This window comes from Pelodiscus sinensis, chromosome 18 (genome assembly GCF_052426305.1).
Source record: "Pelodiscus sinensis isolate ZL-2025 chromosome 18, ASM5242630v1, whole genome shotgun sequence".
In the NCBI taxonomy this organism is placed as follows: domain Eukaryota; kingdom Metazoa; phylum Chordata; order Testudines; family Trionychidae; genus Pelodiscus; species Pelodiscus sinensis.
Genome location: NC_143069.1, coordinates 28,211,755 through 28,234,745, shown reverse-complemented (window position 1 = coordinate 28,234,745; position 22,991 = coordinate 28,211,755). Strand labels below are relative to the sequence as shown.

General features: G+C 48.7%; 1 protein-coding gene across 1 annotated transcript; it reads left to right on the top strand.

Moving 5' to 3' along the window:
* The first annotated feature begins 1,589 nt into the window (after nt 1-1,589).
* On the top strand, nt 1,590-21,330 carry LOC102449307 (butyrophilin-like protein 9). The gene is made up of 11 exons (XM_075915468.2): nt 1,590-1,699; nt 3,101-3,190; nt 5,833-6,180; nt 7,682-7,966; nt 9,770-9,871; nt 10,093-10,149; nt 11,934-11,960; nt 16,923-16,949; nt 18,160-18,180; nt 18,330-18,356; nt 20,631-21,330. The coding sequence occupies exons 2-11, from the start codon at nt 3,133-3,135 to the stop codon at nt 21,290-21,292; spliced, it is 1,614 nt and encodes a 537-aa protein (XP_075771583.2). The 5' UTR covers nt 1,590-1,699; nt 3,101-3,132; the 3' UTR covers nt 21,293-21,330.
* The last annotated feature ends 1,661 nt before the right edge of the window (nt 21,331-22,991 follow it).

The following is a 22,991-nucleotide window of genomic DNA, read 5'->3' as shown; positions in this document are numbered from 1 at the left end:
CATCTCTGGCTCCCCTCCCAGAGCCAGCATCCATACCCCTCCAGCACCCTGAACCCCCCTGCACCTCAGCAACCAGGCCCAGCCTTGAACACCCACCCAAAGCTAGAACCCCTCCTGAATCTCTAACCCAACCAAACCCCCCTCCCTAAGCCAAAGGCCCCAAACCTCTCTTGCACCCCAAACCTCTGTCCCAGTCTGACACCCCTTCCCAGAGCCAGCACCCTATATCCCCTTCTGAACCCCAAGACCTAGATGAGTCTGCTCCCAGAGTTATCATCCCAAAATCCCACCCCAACATTGAACCACCTCTCAGAGCAGCACCCCATACTTCCTCCTGCACCCTGAATACTGTCTTGCACCCCAAGCACCTTCTCCAGTCATGACTCCCCTCTCAGTCTCAGCACCCTATATCTTCTCCATGCCCACTCCCAAACCCCAAGCCCATCCTGCAAACTAGTAAAAGTGAGTAAGGTGGTTGACAGAGAACAACTAAGAGGGGGAATGGAATGGGGGGGGGGGGATTTGGGGAAGGAACAGGAGATTTGGGAAGGGACAGGGTAGATCTTGGGTTCCACTTAAATTACAAAAGAGAACTTGGCTGCTGTGCCATGGTTGGGGATCACTGGTGCACAGCCTAGTGCAGTGCTGTGGTGCATGTGTGTTGTGATACAGACTCACAAGTGTGGCCTTGGGGTCTCTTCCCTTTCCCTCATTGCTGCAATTTTCCCCAAACTACCAAAAGAAGTGGTGCTTTCTCCATCTCTTGATATCTCCCAGTGAAGAGCAGATGCCTTTCTGGAGTGTGCTTTGGTGCAAAACTCACTACTGTGCCATACAAGAGGCCTGTAATATGCAGGGGGGGCCATACTGGATAATCTAACATCTCTTATGGCCGTAAAGTCTGCGTAGCTACACAAAACTGCATGTGACACTGAGCAGCCTCTGCTGTGTCCCAATGTGCAGCCTGCTTGGTCCTAGAACTAACACTGAGTGGCTATGTCTACACTGGCATGATTTTCTAAAAATACTTTTAACGGAAAATTTTCCGTTAAAAGCATTTTTGGAAAAATCGTGTCTAGATTGGCAGGACGCTTTTCCGCAAAAGCACTTTTTGCAGAAAAGTGTCCGTGGCCAATCTAGACGCGGTTTTCCGCAAAAAAGCCCAGATCGCCATTTTCGCGATCGTGGCTTTTTTGCGGAAAACAGTACTGTGCTGTCTATACTGGTCCTTTTGCGCAAAAGTATTTCGGAAAAAGACTTTTGCCCGAACAGGAGCAGCATAGTATTTCCGGAAAAGCACTGATGATTTTACATGAGATCGTCAGTGCTTTTCCGGAAATTCAAGAGGCCAGTGTAGACAGCTGGCAAGTTTTTCCGGAAAAGCAGATGATTTTCCGGAAAAAAATTGCCAGTCTAGACACAGCCAGTGAGTGGGGGGTGACACAGGAGGAGCAGCTCAGACATGCAGACATGAGCCCTGCAGGGCAGGGGTGGGTGTGGCAGTGTAACCAAACACCTGGCCTGGGTCCTGGCCAGATACCAGGTTAATGTGTGACGGGTGCCCAGGTGCTTTCACTTTCCCCGGTCAGGGTTCACACACTGCTCCGGAATCCATTTCCCCACCTGCCCCAGCACATCAGTCCAGCATGGTGTGGGGCTGGGACCACTGGTTCGCTACCTGACATGCTGAGTTCTTAAGGTAGGTCCCTCCCTGTTATTATCCCCTTTCCTTCACTGCGAGAGGTGCTCACTCTCCTGTCCTAGGGCCCGTTCCTACCTCCCATCAATGCTGAGGTTCTTTGGGGCCTCTCCCTGGAGGGTAGGATGAGGCACACGGGTGATTTGCTGCCTTTGTCCCACCCTGCCCCACACAGCCTTGTCCCACCCTGCCCCACTAACATCCTAGGTGGAGGGTTTACCAGGCCAGAAGTGTGTGTGTGTGTGTGGAGGGAGAAGGGGTCATTTGCCTCAGAGATCTGAATGAAAGGTGCCTCCCTGGTTGCTGTTATTGTGGATGTTACAGTAGCATTTAGAGGCCTCAAGTGAGCTGGGCTCCCCCTCTTTCCAGATGCTGCCCAGATCACAACTGAGATCAGAGCCCCACTATGCTGGGCATAGCATAGACCCCATTGGGGATCTGGACTTAGACTAGGGTCCTGTTGTGGTGGGTTCTGCACATACAAGCCAGGAAACTGTTTCTGCAGGGGCAGGAATTCATTAACTTGAGATGTGCAGCAACTCAGAGGCTGTGTCTACATTGGCACCCTTTTCCGGAAAAGGGATGCTAATGAGACACTTCAGAACTGCAAATGCCCCGGAGATTTAAATTTTCCCCACGGCATTTGCATGAACATGGCTGCCGCTTTTTTCCGGCTCGGGGCTTTGCCGGAGAAAAGTGCCAGTCTAGACAGGTATCTTTCGGAAAATAAAGCCTTTTCTGGAAGATCCCTTATTCCTACTTAAAATCAGGAATAAGAGAGTAGGAATAAGAGATCCTCCGGAAAAGGGCTTTATTCCGGAGGATCGTGCCAGTCTAGACGCTTTTTTCCGGCTTTTCCCCAAGCCGGAAAAAAAGCGGCGGCCATGTTTATTTAAATCCGCGGGGGATATTTAAATCCCCCGCAGATTTCCCTATTCTGAAGTTGGAAATTAACATGCCTCTTCCGGAGAAGGGGCAATGTAGACGTAGCCCTGCCATACTGTCCAAGGTGGAGGCAGGCACAGGGACAGTCCCCTTCTGTGGGGGGATAGTGGTGTGGGTACCACTGCGGTTCCCTTGGAAATGACCCTGTTCTGTTGCAGACTCACCCTGCTCTGGAATCAGGGTGGGGGGAACCTGCACCAATGGGCGATCAGAGAACTGATAAGGGGAGGAAATCAGGGTGGATACATGGCACAACCCGGGGTATAAAATCCTGGTGCCAGGCCTGGGCCAGGGACAAAGAAGCCTGGGAGGGGTGAATCCTCTTCTGTCCCTGGGGAGATGCTTTACCTGGGAGCAGAGGGGGTGGGGTCAGACGATGGGTGGGATGTGTTCCCTGCACTGCTGGCCCCTCACACAGGCTGGGGGGTGTTAACCATCCCTGCTCTCTCCTGACAGGTACTTGCCTGGGATGTTCCTATGGCGACGCAATGGCAGCTGTTGTGTGCAGCCTGGGGATCCTCCTCCTGGTGCCGTGTGCTGTCTCTGGTAACATTTCAATCCCCATTATTTCCCTCCCTGTCGCCATGTGCACTGCCCCCTGCAGAGCCCTCCCCTCCCAGACATCTTCAGACCCGCAGAGTAAAAGCCACCACCATTCACAGGGATCTGAATTTCCCAAGCCTATATGTGCTTTGTCTCCTTTCCTTACTACTGCCACTCTGCCCTCAGGGCTCTCAACCTGTTTTCCAATCTGTCTGTCTGTGGCCTGCCTGCTTGTTTGAGCACAGTCCTGCTTTCCTCGCTGTACTGTCCCTTCACACGGACACAAGCTTTGTCCCGCTAACTATTTAGCAAGGACAGTGAGCTCGTCAGCTAGCCTCCATCCCTCCTGGCCCCTTTTCTTTGTTCCCTTTCTCTCTTGTTGTTCTGGAGTTGTCATTCTGCCAGCTAGGTAGTGACCCTTTCTGACAGGGATCAGGCACTCTCCTTTCACTCTCTGGGCTTGTGTGGACATTTACCAATCAAAGAGCCTTACCCAGTTATATCCCACTTAGTCACTATTTATTATCAATCACCAAAAAAAAAAAGTAGAATGCAAACATTAAGTACATAATGCTCACCACTCCATGGGTATGTCTACACTACCCTCCTAGTTCGAACTAGGAGGGTAATGTAGGCATACCGCACTTGCAAATGAAGCCCGGGATTTGAATTTCCCAGGCTTCATTTGCATAAGTGGGGAGCCGCCATTTTTAAAACCCCGCTGGTTCGAACCCCGTGCAGCGCGGCTACATGGGGCTCGAACTAGGTAGTTCGGACTAGACTTCGTGGAACGAGGTGTACCGGTAGTTCAGAATAGGAAGCCTAGTTTGAACTACCTAGTTCGTGCCCCGTGTAGCCGCGCTTCACGGGGTTCGAACCAGCGGGGTTTTAAAAATGGTGGCTCCCCGCTTATGCAAATGAAGCCCGGGAAATTCAAATCCCGGGCTTCATTTGCAAGTGCGGTATGCCTACATTACCCCGCTAGTTCGAACTAGTGGGGTAGTGTAGACATACCCCCAATGAGACAGAACTTTTCTTGATGGTCAGTCAGGATCAGGTCCATCTGGAGGACTCCAGTTTCTTCACAATATCATTGGCACAGAGTTGAGATCGGTAGCTCTGATCTTGGTGCTGTGTCCTGTCATTAGTTCCCAGAGAATTTCTCTTTGGGACCCAGTTTATATAATGAAACCTGAATCCTGCTTAGTTAGACCATAACCAATTATTTCACTAAAATTTTATTAATCAGCCCTAACAGAATTATCTAACCAATCATACCTCACCACTTTAACAGATTTTCACCAAGCAAAATTAATTAGATTGCAGAGAGAAACAATTAAAAACCAGACAGAGATCATGCAGACAAACAATAGGGAAAAGTAGAAAACATAATGATAGACTAAAGGAATGAGGATTTCAACAATTCCAACTATTGGTGCATGGCTTTTTGCCAGACAAAATGCTGTCAGACTAAGTTTACTTTAACCATGTTGAAATCTATTTCTTTGTCTAACGATAGTGAGCGCCTTTAGGAGGGAGTCTCATTCTTAACAGTCTGAGGTGACACTATTGTAATTGCAATTTAGATGGGATGTGAGGATGTGACTTCCTGCTTCTCAACTAATGGCTGCTGCTCTTTCAGTCTGTCTGCACACAAAGGCCTTAGGTTTTAGGCCTTGAAATACGTCTTATCTTTACACAACCAGGGCATTTCCTAGCTCTGGATGGCAAAATTTGGGGATCTTGCAGGAAGTCACGCAGCTCCTGCTGTCCGAGAGAGGCACCCAGAGCTCCCAGCACCTTCCTGCCCTACTATGGGTCTCAAAGCTCCTATGCTGATAGTCCTTCCCCACTGGGATCCTGATTCCTATGGTGTGCAAGGCTGAGATCTTCCCAGTTGCCTGATGGCTGGGGGGTGAAGCCAGCCCCATTGGGATGAAGCCTTCAAACACCACGAGCCAGGCTTCAGAAATCAGATTTACAAACCAAAACTCCTAGTGAGAGGAATGGCACCAGAGCCTCTCCAGACACAGCTATTTTGCAAACAGAATTCATATTAGACCTTTCCTTTCCTTCCAACACTGATCCAGAACGGTGACTCCCCACCTTAGGCAGGTTCTGTTTTGAATAACTGAATCCAGGATAGGGACGTGCCTGGGCTCAAAGGCCAGGTAGCAGCGTCTGAGGTGACCAATCAGCAGCCAAGACAGGGCTATATGGATCTCAAACCAGTTTGTCATAGAAGCTGCTTGCAATGGAAATGCCTTGTGACTGGGTGCCATGGAGCCGTGCAGGTGACTTCCAGTTGAGGTCATCCCTTGGCAATAGAGTGTAGGTAGGGTGCAAGACAGGCACTTTTGGAGGACTTTCCTGGGCATTGGAGGACAGCATTGGAGGACTAGCTTGTGCCAGCTGTGGAATGGCTGCACTGCCCTGCATCCACACTGAGAGTAACTCAATAGCACTACGTATGGCTCAGCCTAAGGAACTTTCTGCTACAAGCGATGCAGGATCGCAGGAATGTTATCTGGTACTGTAACACCCTCTCCTCTCTCTCACTGTGTCTGTAACTGCTGGGCCCTGGCTCAGCGACACTCTCACCTCTTTCCTCTCACTCATTGTGCTCTTGGGTTTGTCTCTTCCAGAGAAGTTCTCCCTATCTGGCTCCCCGCACCCTGTGGTGGGGGTAGTGGGCCAGGATGTGGTGTTACCCTGCCAGCTCTCACCCCCGAATCAAGTACCCAGGATGCACGTGTGGTGGAGGAAAATTGGATCAGGATTTATCCCAGTTCATGAGTACTCAGATGAGGGTACCAAGAACCAGCCAGGGGAGCGTTACCAGAACCGGACAGAGCTGTTCCCACAGGAGTTTATCAGCGGCAACATCTCCCTGAAGCTGAAATGGCTCCAAGTAACGGACAATGGGAGATACCAGTGCTTTGTGAAAAACCCAGAGTGGAGCCGGGAAGCCACCATTGAACTACGGGTGGCAGGTGAGACATGGCACTAAGGGTCACAGGGCATGGCCAGCCAGAGCTTCCTGTATCCCTGGCAGTGCCCCGACACTGAGTTCAGCACAAAAGTAAGGTGCAGTGCTGCAGGAAGTGATGTGCAGGACTCAGTAGGAGGAGCTTTCCCTTCATACTCAAAGCTGAGCATAGCATGTCCTAGGGCATCATTACCAGTGTGGGAGAAGGATACCGGAGGGTGGCACAGGAGGAGTGGGAACAATGATATGGGCAGGAACACCAACCCCCATCTCCTGCTTTGTACTGTCGTGCAGTGATCCTGACACCTGCTGGGCTCCACCCCAGAAGTAGCTGTAATTCATGAGCAAGTGCAGCAATCTCTGTGTAGCAATTTAAACATTCCTCTGAGTCTGCAGGGCACAGTGCTCTCTGAAAATGTAAGATGATGTTTGATTTCCCCAATCATCAAACAAGTTGAGGGTGTGGTAGGGCATTCCATATGATTTATGAAAATATGCTTATGCATATGAATGACAGAACTGGAATATGCATTATGCAAAATACTTCATGTGAGATCATTGGGAAAAGTTCTACTGAATACATTTTTCCCATTTGTATATAGGTATCAGCTTTGTAGATCAAGCTAGGAGCATGGAATATCTGTGTTATTAATGCAATCATGCTAAGTGAGGGCCATTAATGGTACTTAGGGAACTTGATAGCCCATACTAGATTTTTTTTCCTGTTAGCCTGTGAGGAGGGTCTCCAAGAGGCCCTGGAAAAGCATGAAACTATGTCACCTCATGCTGGAAATCATCTTGGATGCTGATTCTTTTCTCCACAAGAGCAGAGGGAAAGTTTAATCTGAAAACAAAGGATTCCTGCCTCTTGCAAAACCTAGAGAAGGGTGGGAAGCCAAACAACAGAGGTACTGTCAGTCATCAGGACATCCCTTTTTGCCATCCAATGTATCCACTGGAAACAAATGAAACTGAAAAGAGGGAAAGGACAGAGCCTAGACCGGAAGTGAGTCTAGTCTGTGAAAGTGATTATTAGAACAACTGTTAGGGTAACATATTACATGTAACAAGTTTCTTTAGTGTATTAACCTTAGCTGGCAAGTTTTTGTTTTATTTTGCTTAGTAGTCTACTTTATTCTGTCTGCTATCTCTTATGATCACTTAAATCTTACCTTGTATAATTAATAAAATCATGTGTGTTTATTCATAAACTCAGTGTAGCTAATTGTTACCTGGAGGCAGTGAGCAAGGTATCTCTGCATCTCTCTTTATTAACAGAAAGAGGGCAAACTACATGAGCATGTCCTAGATAAAACTTTATGCAGAGTAAGACAGGGATTCAGCATCGAGGGGGACTGAGCCTGTCTCAGAGATCCCAAGGCGGCTGTACATAAGGGAACAGAGCTTTCCAGTCATAGCCCCCTATATCTAGTGGTAGCTGGGGAATCCTATGACACTACCAAAGACATGATTCCCTCTCACACACTCTCTGTCTCTCCCTACAGCTGTGGCTCCAGTGCTTGTTGAGGTGCTAGGTCCCAGGGGCCAAGGAATCGGACTGACCTGTAGATCCTCAGGCTGGTTTCCCAAACCCGAACTCCAGTGGGTTAGGAAGAATCAGCAGAACCTGGTGATGGAGTCTGTGACCAATATGACTCAGGATAGGGAGAACCTGTACAGTGCTGTGAGTCACGTCATTATCACAGAAGGAGAAGACACTGGAGACATCAGCTGCATAGTGCGGAATGGCCAGCTGGAGTTGGAGCTACAGTCTGTCATTCACCTTTCTGGTGAGTCTCCCTGTGCAGAAGGTGTCACTGTAGGAGTGGGGGGCCTGAATCACTACTGAAATGCATTTGTCCAGTGTGACGGCGCGTTGGGGGTCCCCCGTCTCCTGCACCCCGAAATGGCACAAACAGACTGCACCAGCCGGTGGAATAGAGGAAGTTTATTGCCTCTCCAGGATACAGCACAGTACAGATGTAATCTGGTCGCAGAGCTGGGCTAGGATGCCTCAGGCCCCCTTGAGTTGGGGGGAGACTGGGCCCCTAAACTCCAGCCCCTCTCCCTAGGCTGTCTCCTCCATGCTCACAGACAGCAACTAACTACCCTCTTCCAGCCCTGCCCCCCAGCCAGGGCAGCATCCACCTTCCTTTGTTCCTCTCCATGGGGGGTGTCTGGCCATACTGGTTTGCATAGTGACTCACCCTGTTTTGCTGGGTCGTGGTACCCACGGCAGCCAGTGGGGGTTACCCCAGAGCCAGCAACATAGAAACCAGCCAGGTTCCCCCACTATGTCACATCCAGCATCTGTTTCTAGTACTGAGACAGGAGGAGTCCTTAACCTGTTCTGTGAGACCATGAGTGACTGAGGATTTAGTGATCCAGACAAACTGGCTGACAGGAGTTGGGCTGAGTCTTGTGAAATTAACTCATTTGTCATTCTCTGAGCAGATGATGTCCTTGGTTGATAAAGGTAACTGCATTGACAGAGACTCAAACTGTATCTACACTAGAAATGCTACAGCAATGCACATTTTTCTGTAACTATAAATATGCCCCTGTGATAGGTGGTTTGATGGAAAAAAACTCTTCCATCATCTGAGTTGTGTCTACACCTCTCGAGACTGTTCCTACTCTGGCACTCCAAGGGCAGAAGGTGGGGTCCCACAAGAAACTTTAAAATACCTTGCCACTAAAGGCTTGTGTTAAAACTTCCCAAGGTCACTGATTTCCTGGCCTTGCACTGGTAATGCTGCCACCACCCAAATGCAAACACCTCTTTGAGAACCCAGGAAGGTGCACTGGAAATTCCTTCCTGTGAGGTATTTCAGGCTCTTTTAATCCTCCCTTTGGAAAGAGCTTAAAAACTTTTATTTCTCTTAGTAACTTGACAATGCAGTCTTAGGTGCATGTGCACAGAATGTCCCATCTTCTAGAACACAAGAATCAGATAATGGTCTTCAAAGGGTGATTTTTATCAACCAAAAGAAAACACACTTGGGAAACATTACCTGGTTTCTAGGTGATATAAAGCAACTAAAAAACCAGCTTAAAACACAGAGAATTTCTTCCCTTGGAAGGTTACAATGTTAGGGAGGTAGTTATATGTGCTCAGCATAGAGAAGTCTAACAAACCCCAAAATAAAGAAAATAACCTGATGATGTCTGACTAAACATTCCCTTTTCTACTCACATTTCTGTTGTTCCAAAACATAGTCTTTTCCTAGGCATGGATGTCACTGGATTCTCCATGTCTGTCTCCCTCACTGGTCCTTCCGTGGGCTGTTCTAGCCACACAACAGTAACAGAACGACAAATGCTTCCAATGCAAAGGAATATGAATTGTTTCCATTGGCTCTCCTGGACTCCTGCCAACTCACTTCCTGCTTCCCTAGCATTACTGGAAACTCTCTAGGTCCTGCTGTCTATGGCTTTAACCCTTTTAGGCAAGACCATTCTCCATCACTTGAAATCCTTACATTCAAACTGGGTATCTCTTTCTATGAGATCTGCTGTAGCTGGAACAAACTATGTTCTCCAGCTCCCGGACAGGCCCTTGCTCCTCACACCCTGTGTTCTCTGTTTCCCAGGTGATGTCTTCCCCCAGGTGTCTCCCTGGCTGGCTGCATTCTGGGCACTGTTCGCTCTGGATATCATTGTTGCTGGAGTTTGTGCATATCTTGGATACACAGGTAATGGGAATGCATTATTGGCATGTTTAAAGCCTGGCCCTAGAAGGCACTGGGCTGGGATATGGGAGTGTCTCATTCAGATATTGATCTTGAATTGGTTTTAGGAGTTTAACCAAACTAACAAATACATTGGGGTCCCTGGCCCCCCAGTATTAGTGAATTGCTCAGTGTTTGCCCTTCCTTCCCTGCTTCACGGCAATGTCTGATTCTCTGTCCCACAGCAAAGCGAAAGGCCTCTAAGAAGAAACAGTCTAAAGAGGAGACTCTCTTAATGTGTGGTAAGTCTCCTGCTCTGTCTCTGTCTCTTTCTGTTGATATGTGTGAGCTCTGTTCTGTGACTGCTAGTGTATCTGCGGGCTCAGGGCAATGAAAGGGATGGAGCATGGAGTTGCCTACCCAGTGATTCCTCATCTTTCCTACATTCTCACACTGAGAAGATATGGAGGACACTGAGGGCTCTGTGCTTGCGAGATTCCCTGCATGTGGGCGGGGCAGGAAGACGGGTTTGTTGTGGCAACTCTGGGTCAGATTCTATTCCTAGCCCTGGGCAATTGCTCAATGGACCTATTATCCTTAAAGAAAAGGACACATCCAGGCCAGTGATGCTCTGTGAGCTGATTCCATCCCTGTGACTGTCGAATGCCCAGGGGGTGACTAGCCATTGGAACAAACTCCCAGGGCCGTGGTGAATTCTCCATCTCCTGATGGCATCAGATCCAGACTGGTCACCCTTCTGGGATCTGCTGTAGTCCAGCCTGAGTTACTGGGCTCAGTGCTGGGGGAACAGGGAATAATTGTCAGAGCAAAGCTTCTGGCCTGAAACTTTGTGAATCTTGGACAGTCATGCTCTTGAGCTGCACTAACAGACACAGCAGCAATGGTTTTTAAAGTTCACATGTTTAATTTATTCTACTATGAACCTTTCAATATTTAGTAACAATATTGGAGTAACTGGCCCTGCTGCACCAGTGCAGTTAAACTCAAGGGCTATGTCTACACAGAGCATCCACATGGCCCGCCCATTCTTGTGCAAGATTTACAGTAAAGTGTGGGAAGAGATGGCTTCTTGTGCAAGAGCTACGCTCTTTTTTAAAAGGGTAAGCCCTCTTGCGCAAGAGCTCTGGCACAAAAGGGCAGTGTGGACGTGTGACAGGGGTTTCTTGTACAAGAAAGCCCTCTGGCTGAAATGGCCATCAGAGCTTTCTTGCGCAAGAGAGTGTCCACACTGCCATGGATGCTCTTGCGCAAAAGCACATGGCAGTGTGGACGTGTTCTTGTGCAAGAGTTCTGATCTCTCAGCAAGGGTCAGCAGCTGGCGCCCCAGGCAGAATGCACGATCGGCGCCCCTGCCTCCACAGCCCTCAATGGTGTGATGTCATCATTGGGTGCCCCATTTAAAATGGCACCCTAGGTGACAGCCAAGTTGGCCTATATGCACGGGCCACCCCTGTCTCCCAGACTAGGTCTACACTGTCAGCTTCTTGTGCAAGAACTGTTTTGCAGAAGAGTTCTTGCACAAAAAATCTTCCATAAGAGCGCATCTACACTGGCATGTGCTTTTGCACAAGAGCATCTATGGCAGTATGGATGCTCTCTTGTGCAAGAAAGCTCTGATGTCCATTTTAGCCATAGGGGTTTCTTGCACAAGAAATTCATGTTGCCTGTCTACACTGCCCTCTTGCACAAGAGCTGCAAGAGGGCTTATTACTCATGGGTAGAGAAATAACCTTTCCAGAAGAAGCCCTGTTTTCCAATGCTAGACTGTAAATTTACTTGTGCAAGAACCCGCCGGTATAGACATAGCCAAGGTGTGTTTTGTAACCTCGTTAGAGCCAGCTCAAGTATGTGTGTAGATAATGGTTAATGGGTGAGAAATCCTCAGGAGTCTTACATGTTGGTGCATGTCACTGATCACCCACCCTGTCCCTGCCAAACCTGCCAGCTCCTGCACTGAGGCTGGGAGTGTGGTTGGGGTATCAGTGACTAACTCCAGTCTTTAGAGAGTGCATAGCACCATACTATGTGTGTTTCCGGATTTAATGTTTTTTTCTTCCTATTTCAGAGACTGAGAGGAAGGCCTTGGAATCAGGTACTTGGCTAAACCCCTAGTAAATGTGCATCTGGGCTTTCACGCTGTGATGAGATAGAAAAATCACCACATGCGCTGTATGGCCCTTAATCATCTGTGTGGAAAAAACAAACACTGCAGCGTAGGCAGCTCACATTTCAGTACCAGCCTTAGCACCAGAGAGTGAAGTTAGTGCACAAAGGAGGGCAGGACTGTACTGTCCAACAGTGCAGGTTACAGGGGTGACTGGGAATAGCAGCACACACCAAAGTGCGGTGTTGCAACCCCTCCCCATGTGGATGCTGCAGGGTTGTATTAAAAGGTTGCTAGTTCACATTAACAGTCATATTTGATGAGGACTTTCTTAGTGTAAACCAGGCATCATTTAGTGCACAACAGCAGCGTACACATGGGCCGGGTACAGCACAGCACTGATCACACCCATATAGCTGAAATCTGGGGTTATGTGCACAGTTATGATCTGTGAGTATTCTTGCTATCCCAGTGCTGGGCTGCGTGCATGTGCCCAACTCTGCCAGTGCCCTTCAGTGCCCACCTTGAGCTCCCTGTTACCCTAGAACTGAGCTTCCCACCCATCACAGGTGCCTCTTCATGCTCAGTCACCATGTCCCAGCTGTGAACTCCTCAGTCCTGTCCACTTCCCCACGCCCTGGGCCAGGTGGAGGTGGCGGTGAGGCACAAATGACCAGAGACACCAAATCCTACTGTACTCTGTGAGATCTGTGAAATCCTACTGCATCCTGATGGGACCCACCAACTACACTGATCCCATGAAATCCAGGACAGGACCTGACCCCACATTTCTATGAGTGGATAAACATCTATGCTGCAGGTGGGAGTGAGCTTTCCAGCTCGAGGAGTCAGACACATACTAACTCACCTTGAGTTCGTCCACTAACCATAGCAGTGTGGCTGGAGATACCGGGGCAATGGCTCAGGGTAGCCTCCCAAGTATGTATCCAGGTGGGCTGAGAGGGTTCATACGTGAGCAGCTTGCCCAAGTCACTGCACCTGCTATCAAAGTGCTCTGTAAACTGCACAGCTATTTTCTGATCTCCCAGCAGGGGTGGCTTGAGGAGAGCTGCCGGCAGCTGGCGCCCCAGGAGAGAATGCACAATCGACGCCCCTGCCTCCACAGCTCTCAATGATGTGATGTCATCATTGGGTGCCTCATTTAACGCAGCGCCCTAGGCGAAGGCTGAGTCGGCCTATATGCATGGGCCATTCCTGTCTCCCGGGTTAGGTCTACACTGGCAGCTTCTTGCGCAAGAACTGTTTTGCGGAAGAGTTCTTGCGCAAAATATCTTCCACAAGAGCGCATCCACACTGGCATGTTCTTTTGCGCAAGAGATGTACTTTTGCGCAAGAGCGCCTATGGCAGTGTGGATGCTCTCTTGAGCAAGAAAGCTCCAATGGCCATTTTAGCCATAGGAGTTACTTGTGCAAGAAATTCATGTTGCTTGTCTACACAGGCCTCTTCTGGAAGATCTCTTGCTCAATAGGGCTTATTCCTTGTGGGGAGAGGAATAACTCTTCCGAAAGAAGTTCTGTTTTCCGACGCTAGACTGTAAATGTACTTGCGTGTGCAGTGTAGATACCCAGCAAGTTTTTGTGCAAGAACAGCTATTTTTGCGCGAGAAGCTGCCAGTGTAGATGTAGCCCCAGAGTATGAAAGCAGCTGAGATAAGGATACAATAAGTGGCTGGGGGAGAGTGAGTAATTAATTAATTAATTGGATTGGGGAAAGTCAGAGGGGAGGGGAGTTTGGAGACTCTTGTCTGCTGGAGGAGAGAGAGGCAGAAACCCAGCAGTCTCTTCAACCCTCCTGGACTGGGAAGGAGGAGGTAAGGAGCTGACTGCTTGGGGAATGTGGGGGGAAAGAGGGAGTGGATGGGTGCTGGCATCTGTGCAGTGAGGTGGAGGGAGGGGGCAGCTTGTTTGGGGTTTCCTGACTCACTTCAGTCCTCTGTTCAGAAGACCTTTGCATGATTATATTTCAAACAATGTTTACACAGATGTTAATGGCTTAAGATAAGAAAGAAAAAGATTCCTTTAACAGAATTTTTTGGGAGTGTTGCAGAGATCTAAAACTCTCATCTGAATAATTTTTAAAAATCTTGTGTTATTAATTAATACATGGTATAATGTATTGTATTAAAGCCAGAGCTTTGCTATGCAATATAGTTCTGGTTATTCTGAGTCAGGAGTAGTAAGTACTAGGTGTGATGCTAGTTTTGTAGGCTCAAACCTTATTTGCAAGCTCTTTGAAACATGAATCTGCCTACAAACCCTGAAGCCCTGTGTTAATTTTTTCTGGGGATTCTACTCTTCCTCAAGTGGAAGAAGGCTAATTCCCTAACTTCATACAGCAGCTTTGTAGTCACTAAGGGAACCTCACAGCTACTAGTGACAGGCGTCTTGTTTTAATATATTTTATTACACACATATGGACTGTTTAAAATGTGTGTGTGTGTGTGTGTGTGTGTGTGTGTGTGTTTTGTATTGGTGGTGCACATCCACATGCTACTTCAGTACTGGTGTTGCACATAAGAAATTTCAACCCACTCAAAAGAAAATTCAACCCACTCAAAGACAGAAAATGTTAGAGGGAACACTACCTGCCAGTGTTCCCTCTAAGATTTTACATCCGTGAGTGGAGGGAGTTTTGTCTTGTGCAACAATATTGAAGTCACATGTGTTTGTTCATCTGTGTGACAGCATGGCACCTACCAGTTACTAACAAACATATGTATGTACCGTATATTCCGGCGTACAAGACGACCTCTGATGTTAAAAAACATCCCCCAAAAATCGGGGGTCATCTTGTACGCCGGGTATACACCCCAGGCGCGCATGGGATGCCCGGCCGCCGGCTTCCCCCGAGGCTTTCAAAACCGCGGAGGGGCTCCGGCGGGGGGGCAGCCCATGCGCGCCTGGGATGCCCCGCCACCGGCTTCCCCCGAGGCTTTCAAAGCTGCTGCGGCTTTGCTCCCGGTGCCTCTGGTCTGCTGGGGACCATCTCCAGCAGACCAGGGACACCGGGAGCAAAGGAGGCGGAGGGGCGCTGGGGTATAAGATGAAACCCTGTCTTTTAATTAAAAAGATAGGGGGTCGTCTTATACGCCCAGTCGCCCTATACGCCGGAAAATATGGTATATAAAATGTTATGGAAGAAAGAATACTGAAACAGATCTTTCCCAGTCACATAGATTAAAAAGAGCTGTTAAACCAGCACTTTTACCCACAAATCTTCATTATGATGACTGGCCCTAAATGTCAATGTACTGTATTTGTCCTGCAATGTGCTTATTGACCACCCTGCACTATGTGATTTGTCACCGCACACAACACGGGGGGCCTTACAGTCATTCTGAAGGACATGGGGGCTCCCTAACAAATGAGCCTGTAAATAATGAATTGTGATGACTGCAGCAGGTACAAGAACAATCCCATTTAAATTGTTTAACTTTAAAAAATGTAGTTAAGATCAGATAGCTGAAACATGGAAGGAAAAGATTGAGCTAAACCTTGCTAAAATATTGAAGTTGTCAAAAAAATAAAACAACCTTGGTCAAAGCTTAAATATAAAAATGAATAGCAGTTTAGAAATGTAAGCAACTTAAATGAGCCATTTGTTTATAACTTGCAATTTACACACATGCCCCCCCAAATTCTTTGAAAGTCTAAAATAATTTTAAAAACAAAAGTTCAAAACTTCAGCTGGTTAAAAGGTAAGCCAAGAAAGTTTAAAAAGTTTAGTGTCTCATAATAAACATAGCAAGAGACCTCACATTTTCAAAAAAATACTTTCTTAAAAATTATATATAAAATCAGCTTTTTAAAAAATCCATTAAAAATCCATTCAAATATTTTATTCGAAGTTGCAAAACTGACAGCTACTTTTTATCCATGAGCGAACATCTATTGACAGCCTTAACTTGGTTAGTTAACTCTCCAGTGTCCTGATGCTTTCATAAAGTTCAACTTTTTTAAAGTAATTAATATTAAACATAAAATAAGTGAAAATAAAAAGAGAAACCCAAAACAAACACCCTCAATCCCTTATTCAATAATAAAGCAACTAAAATAAAGCAAATTATCATTAAAATATTTAAAAATAATTATAGATATTCTGATTAAAATTTAAGAATTTTTACGTAAAATATTTTAAAAGCTCAAAAAAGGCCACCAGCTGGATGATTTAAAAACAAAAACCAATATAGCATGTGCACATGCATGTGCACACACACACACACACACACACACACACACACACACACACAATCAATATAAAACAATAAAGCCCAACTATTAAACTTTGATTCAAAATAGAGATGTGAATGGTTAAGAGCACCCTTACAGGATGGTGCTTACCACTTACAATCAACCAGCAGGCTCCTCCAGCTCTGTGGGGCCTGATATGCCACTTGCAGAGAGATGCTTCAACCTGGATGGATCAATTCCCACCCCTTTCAGGGCTGCTGGAGCTGTCACTGCCTGTCTACCACGTGACTTGTGGCTCTGACCCCAGCAAGGGCTCCTGGAAGAGCAACCACCCACAATGCGGCTCAAGGCTCTAGCCCTGGAGAATGGCTAAAGTTAGGGCCAGGGCCGAGTAGTGGCTGACATGCTGCTCCTGGGGTGGGCAGCAGCTCACCATATGACCCTGCCCCAGAGCAGCTAAGCAGCCACCACACGGCTCTTCTGAGCAGGTGAGTGGGTGGTACGTTTTTGGTTCATACCTGTGCAGGTGCACACCATAGAGGGAACCCTACTGCCTGCTACCCTGCTGATTTTAGCACACTAGTTCAAGCAGAGCTAGTCTGTGTCTCTTTACCCAAACAGGGAAGCTCCCTCCCATCGGCAGTGTAGATGCACCCAAAGTTTGGAGCAGCCACATGTCACCGTGCTCAGAGTGACCCACACTGAGCTCACGTTGGTCTCTTTTTCTTCTCTCCCCAGACCACCAGGAGCTGTGTGAGAGGCTGGGTAAGATCATCCACCTCCCCAATAGAGCCCCTGGGCAGAGGCCCCCAGCCACACAGGGTGTTGAGCAGAGACAGAAGCACAAACAGTGCAAGGCAGGGCTGAGTGAACAGGTTGGGTGAAATCAGTCACATTAGAATCACGCTAGTCCCTATGGAGCACTGTGAACCATATGCATAACACACACGGTTACCTGCTCTCTGTCTATGGGTATGTCTAGACTACTGAGTTTTGTCGACAAAAGTGGACTTTTGTCGACAAAACTATACCTGCGTCTACACTACTGCTGAGTTCTGTCGACATAATGTCGACAGAACTCAGCAGTTTTGTCAATGCTGGTAAACCTCATTTTACGAGGCATAACACCTTTTGTCGACAGAGTTCTGTCGACAGGTGTTATTGCCTGTAGGGTTGCGTCTAGACTACACGGTTTTGTCGACAAAGCAGTTTGCTTTGTCGACAGAACTGAATGTGTCTAGACGCTCTTTGTCGACAGAAGTTTTGTCGACAGTATCTGTCAACAAAACTTCTGTCGACAAAACCCTGTAGTCTAGACGTACCCTATGTTGACTGCACATGGACAAATGTCACCTTGTCTTTGACCATTCAGTGTCAATTGCAATGCACTGCTGCAGTATGACAGAAACAGCCACTTTCTCTAGCTATTGGGCTCATCTAGACTGCATTCCTCCCTCAAAGAGGAATGCAAATGAAGCAGATTGAAAATTCAAATGAAGCACATATTTACAAATCTCGCACTTCCTTTGCATAATCACGTCCATGCAGTTTTTCAAAAAAGGGTTTTTCAGAAAAAAAAAACTCCTGCAGTCTGGGCGGGGTTCTTTTTTTTAGGGTGGAGGACGGGAAATACCTTTTTCAAAAGAACCCATACTCTTGAAAAAATGAGGAGCTCTTCTCTGGGCGATTCCAGTGTAAATCCAAATTCACTCCCGCGAAGTTACTGTGGCTTTACAGCAGCATCGCTGAGAGCAACATTTGCTCCCATCCCTCATACAATCAGACTGTACAAAGGCATCCCTGTCAATGCAATTAGCTGAGATCTCTGGTTTCTGGGTGGAGGGCCTGTCTCCTGCTTCACACAGCTGAGACATTTCTCCTTCAGCAGTGAGGGCCCATGAACCATGTAGAAAGTACCCAAAACTGAGCCCTCTGCCTAAATGACAGGGACTAACACTGTCTCTTTCCATTTCAGACAAATCCGTCACAGAGTTAGGTAAGAGGACGTGTTTTCATGTCACATTTCATATCATTGGGTTCCTTTCTATTTGCCAGTTCCCCTTCTCCCTACACAATATCTTCTGTCAAAGCGGGTTCCTTCGTTTGCCCAAGTTCTTGAGCATGTTTGTTCCTCTTCTGTTGCAGAGTTCAGGCAGGCTCGGAGCTACCTGGGTGAGTGGGGCTGGAAGAGGCTGAGCAGATGCCATGCTGGGGTTAATGGTGCCACAAAGTGGGGAAGAGTCACCAGGCCCTGCACCCCCCTCTGCAGCCAGATGTAACTCTCATCCAGCAAGTAGCAATGAAGGTTTATTCACTGACAGGAACACAGGGTAGCATGGGATCACTGTTACAGGAACCAGGAGCAGTCAGTACAATCTACCTTGGAGATAAAGGGGCCCAGAGCCAGGAGTCTGGGCCCCTGACCAGCCCCCCAAGCCAGCTGGACTTCTTTCTCTCTAAGCCAGCCAAAAACCTAACTCACACACCCAGCAACTCCTCACCCAGCCCTCTAGGCAGCCCTGCCTCCTGCTTTGTCCTGCTTCACCGCCCAGATGTTATCTGACTATCACTGGTGCAAAGCCCAGCTCTCCCAGGAGGCAGGGTGGGGAGCCTCTTAGGTCCCATCTAGGTTGCTTCACCATGTAATTGTTCCACCCATCTATGGTCACTGTCAGCAGGGACGAAAAGCCCACTGGTCAAATCAGTAATGTAGTTGAGGCACTCTTGCCCCCTCCCCTTTTGGGGGGGTCAATGAATTAGGCATGTTCCACCACTAGCCCAGTGGGGAATACAATTGAAACACGCTCAAGGGGTACGTCTAAACTACATGCCTCCGTCAACGGAGGCATGTAGATTAGCCAGATCGGCAGAGGGAAATGAAGCCGCGATTAAAATAATCGCGGCTTCATTTAAATTTAAATGGCTGCCCCGCTCTGCCGATCAGCTGTTTGTCGGCAGATCGGGGCAGTCTGGACGCGACGCGCCGACAAAGAAGCCTTTCTTGATCGGCACAGGTATGCCTCGTGAAACCAGGTTTACCTGTGCCGATCAAGAAAGGCTTCTTTGTCGGCGCGTCACGTCCAGACTGCCCTGATCTGCCGACAAACAGCTGATCGGCAGAGCGGGGCAGCCATTTAAATTTAAATGAAGCCGCGATTATTTTAATCGCGGCTTCATTTCCCTCTGCCGATCTGGCTAATCTACATGCCTCCGTCGACGGAGGCATGTAGTCTAGACACACCCAAGGGGGCCTCCAGCTTCCCACTCTGGGCTACTTCATACCCTGTCCACCAGACGGCGTCTTTCCCACCTGTGTGCTCTGGGCTAGTTGCTCCGCCCACTGCAGTAGTTGCTGCTCCTGGGCTCTGTGCTGGACAGGGACACCCCATGAGGCAGGCGGAGAAGGGCAGGAGCTGGGTGCAGAATCATGGGGCTGATGGTCCCCAAACACACTGCCCTGAGCTGTAACCCTCACTCCCCAGGCAGCTCTCTCACATGACATCCCTGTTAGTTCTGCTGTCCCTCAACTCCATCTCCCACTGGCCCTTCAGTGATGATCCATCCCCACCCCATCATCTGCCCTGACAGCCCCACTCAGCCCTCCCCCCGCAGTCTGTAGGGTCTTCACCCTCCATGGCCTCCTTAGGATTCCTGGCACCTTTCAGGGACAGATACTGAACAGGGGGAGTGAGAGGATACAAGAAGCCCAAGGCCCCTCTCTAGCCCCTCCCATCTCCTCACCAGCTCCGAGCCAGGCTCAGTCACAGCCCTGTAGCTCCCTGGAACCTAAGGCCAGATCAAGGGAGCTGGATGTGGTTCCAGTCCCACTGTCCCCTTAGTGCCTAACACTGAAGTCTGGCCCTTAGCTCCTTCCCTGATCTGCCCCTCACCCGTCAGCCCAGCTCGCTGTCTTCTTAGTGCCTCAGCTTGCCCCTCACCCCTTGCTCACAGCACTGGGCATCTCCCACTAAGCCCCGAGCCATTTACACAGAATTGTCCTGCCAAAGCAAAGGCCTGAGCGCCACCCTGCCCCCCCATCCTGAGCTGAGATTTTGCCTTCTCCATCCCCCAAGGAATCAGCCCCTGGGGTCACAGCCCTGCAGAGCAGGTGATTCGAGAGCAGGTGGACACGGGGCTGTGTCTAGAGTGAGACACACAGATCCAAATTCATCCCTTTTCCAGTTCCCCTGAGCCACTGGAGGGATGGAAATACTCCCTTCTAACTGTGAGGATTGAACACTGCAGTAGAGAAACCCATTTCCTCCTCCCCACATCACAGTGGGATAGAGACCAGGGCTGGTGCTGAGGGGCACAGGGAATGTGCATAGCAGAGTGGCTGGATGAGCTGAGCTCTCCCCTTCACTCTGGCTGTCCTGGGTGGTGTCAGTCTCCTGTGGGACTGTGGCTGACCTGTGATAATGGGATTACTCTGCTCTCTCCCCCCAGTTCCTGTCACTCTGGATCCAAGTTACAAACATCCTGATCTCAGTTTGGCTGCAGATGGCAGAACAGTGCAGCACAAGCCACTTCACCCAGGGCCATCTGACCCTTCTGGAGCCCTGATCGCTGTGGGAAAGGAGGAGTTTGTAGCCAGCAGTGATCATGGTGGGCTGAGCGGGGTTTGCAGGTGGTACTGGGAGGTGGAGGTGGGGGACAGCCTGGACTGGGAGCTGGGGGTGTTGAGTGAGTCTGTGAGGAGCAGACTGAGACACAAGGGGCTGGAGAGAGTCCCCAAGGAGGGGTGCTGGTCTATGGGCAGATCAGGGGGGCGGTATCACCCCAGTGAGGCCAACACTGTGATCCAGAACTTAGATGTGAAGCTGACAGTGGTTGGGGTGTTTCTGGATCTAAAAGTGTGGAGTCTCTTGTTTTACTGTGTCAATTCCATGAGCCTGATCCTGGAGATTCCTGTGGAAGGTTCTGAGAGATTGTTCCTGTTCCTCAGCCCTGGTCACACTGCAGGACAGGACCAGGGGAACCCCCTCAGCATCTGCCCCCCCAGTGACTGGGATTTTCCCCAGAAATTAAGTTATTGGGCGGAGAGCTCCAACAATCTCATGCCTCCAACTCAGGGTTGCTGCAACAGAAGAAACATCCAGAGGCTGTGAACATCATATTGTTCCTGCAGACTGGGAAGAGCAAGTAAACATCACATGGTCATCTGTGATCAAAACATCTAAAAAGCACTCCTTGTTTGGGAAGTAGACAAAGAGAGAGGGGGGGGGAAATGCTAAACCCTGAGGTCTGAAAGCCCAGGAACAAAAGCCCCACCTGCCAAAAGCCCTCCAGGAGAGTGAAGAGAACCAAAAAGAGAGAAATTCTCAGAACCTGAATCTTTAAAACTGATGCTCTTGTTCTGCAGGCTTCAGGGCCAAGACATTTTATTAAAGCTAATGTTAAAAATATGTATAATACGGGATGTAAGCAAGGTCTGAATGAAAGATTCCATTACAGCCAGCTGAAATCTGGGGCTATGTCTACACTATAGCCTTTTCCACAAAAACATATGCAAATGAGGCAAAGTGTGGAATATTGCTGTGACTCATTTGCATAATTAATGAGGCTCCGTTTTAGTGCAAGAGGCTTTTGCATGAGAGCTGTTCTTCTGCATTTTTTTTCAGGAAGAACACTCTTGCGAAAAAGCCGTTGTGCAAAAATGGAGCCTCATTAATTATGCAAATGAGATCTGGCGATATTCCACACCACCTCATTTGCATACATTTTTGCAAAAAAGGCTATAGTGTAGAAATAGCCTGGGCATGTCTAAGCAAATACGGTTTGCCCTGGTTTTGCTTAGATGTATTAGGTCACTGGTCACCAACAATAGATCAGGTTTGGCCAAGAGGCTGTACATCTCCTGCCCTTTGCCTTGGAGCTGCCACCCCCTGCCAGGATCCTCCAGCTTGCTGGGCAGTGCAGGGCCGGGAAAGAAGGGGGCACATATCAGGGTCCCTGCTACCACCCTGTATTCTATCTTCACAGGACAGAGAAGAGGGCACAATAAGGCTTGGGATGGAGTTTGCTGGCTGCTTTTGAGTGGTGCAGGGCCAGGGCAGGGGTGAGCCTGCCCTAGCCGCACTGCACCATCACCCAGGAGCAAAGACGGCCCAAGCTACGGGCTGACCGGGCAATAGCCCAGGGCACCCAATTGTAAGAGGCACTGTGCGCTGCTGACGGGCTGGGTGGGGGTGGGGTCATGCATGCGCCGTGGAGCCATCGGAGATGCCCAGGAGCCATCTGAGATAAGCCATTTCCTGCTGGAGCCCGCTCCAAACCCCTGCCCCAGTCATGGACCACCTTATACTGAAGCTCCTGCCCTATCCCTGAGCCCCCTGGACCCAAACTTTCTCCCAGAGCCGGCATTCTGAACTCCCTCCTGCATCCCAATTCTCTGCTCCAGGCTTATCTCAGAGTTCCGCAACCACTCCAAATCCTTTAGCCCAAGGCCAGATCCTGTGTCCCAACTCTCTGCCCCTGCCTGGTGAAAAGGAAGGAGAATAGGGGAAGGAGGGAGGACAGAGTGAACAGAGGCAGGACCTAGAAGAAGAGGCATGAAAGAGGTGGGGCAAGGGTATTTAGGTCTGAGTTAGATCCTGGATTGCATTTAAATTCAAAAAGTGATCTTATGCGTAAAAAGGTTGGAGACCCTTTGTTAGGTATTCAGCTGATGGAATACCATTTTGCTCATTGTAATCAACTTGGCTGGTGTTGGGTCACAAATTGTGTTAACACTAATTTCAATGTCTGTAATTATTGTGGGAATCTAAAAGAAGAAAGTCTACGCTTAACCTGGCACAAAGGGGAGAG

Bases quoted from the DNA above. Each gene is read 5' to 3' on its own strand.
- LOC102449307 (XM_075915468.2), top strand. From the start codon at position 3,133: ATGGCAGCTGTTGTGTGCAGCCTGGGGATCCTCCTCCTGGTGCCGTGT. The intron at 10,150-11,933 runs GTAAGTCTCCTG...TTCCTATTTCAG, and splicing joins GGAGACTCTCTTAATGTGTG to AGACTGAGAGGAAGGCCTTG. The intron at 11,961-16,922 runs GTACTTGGCTAA...TTCTCTCCCCAG, and splicing joins GAGGAAGGCCTTGGAATCAG to ACCACCAGGAGCTGTGTGAG.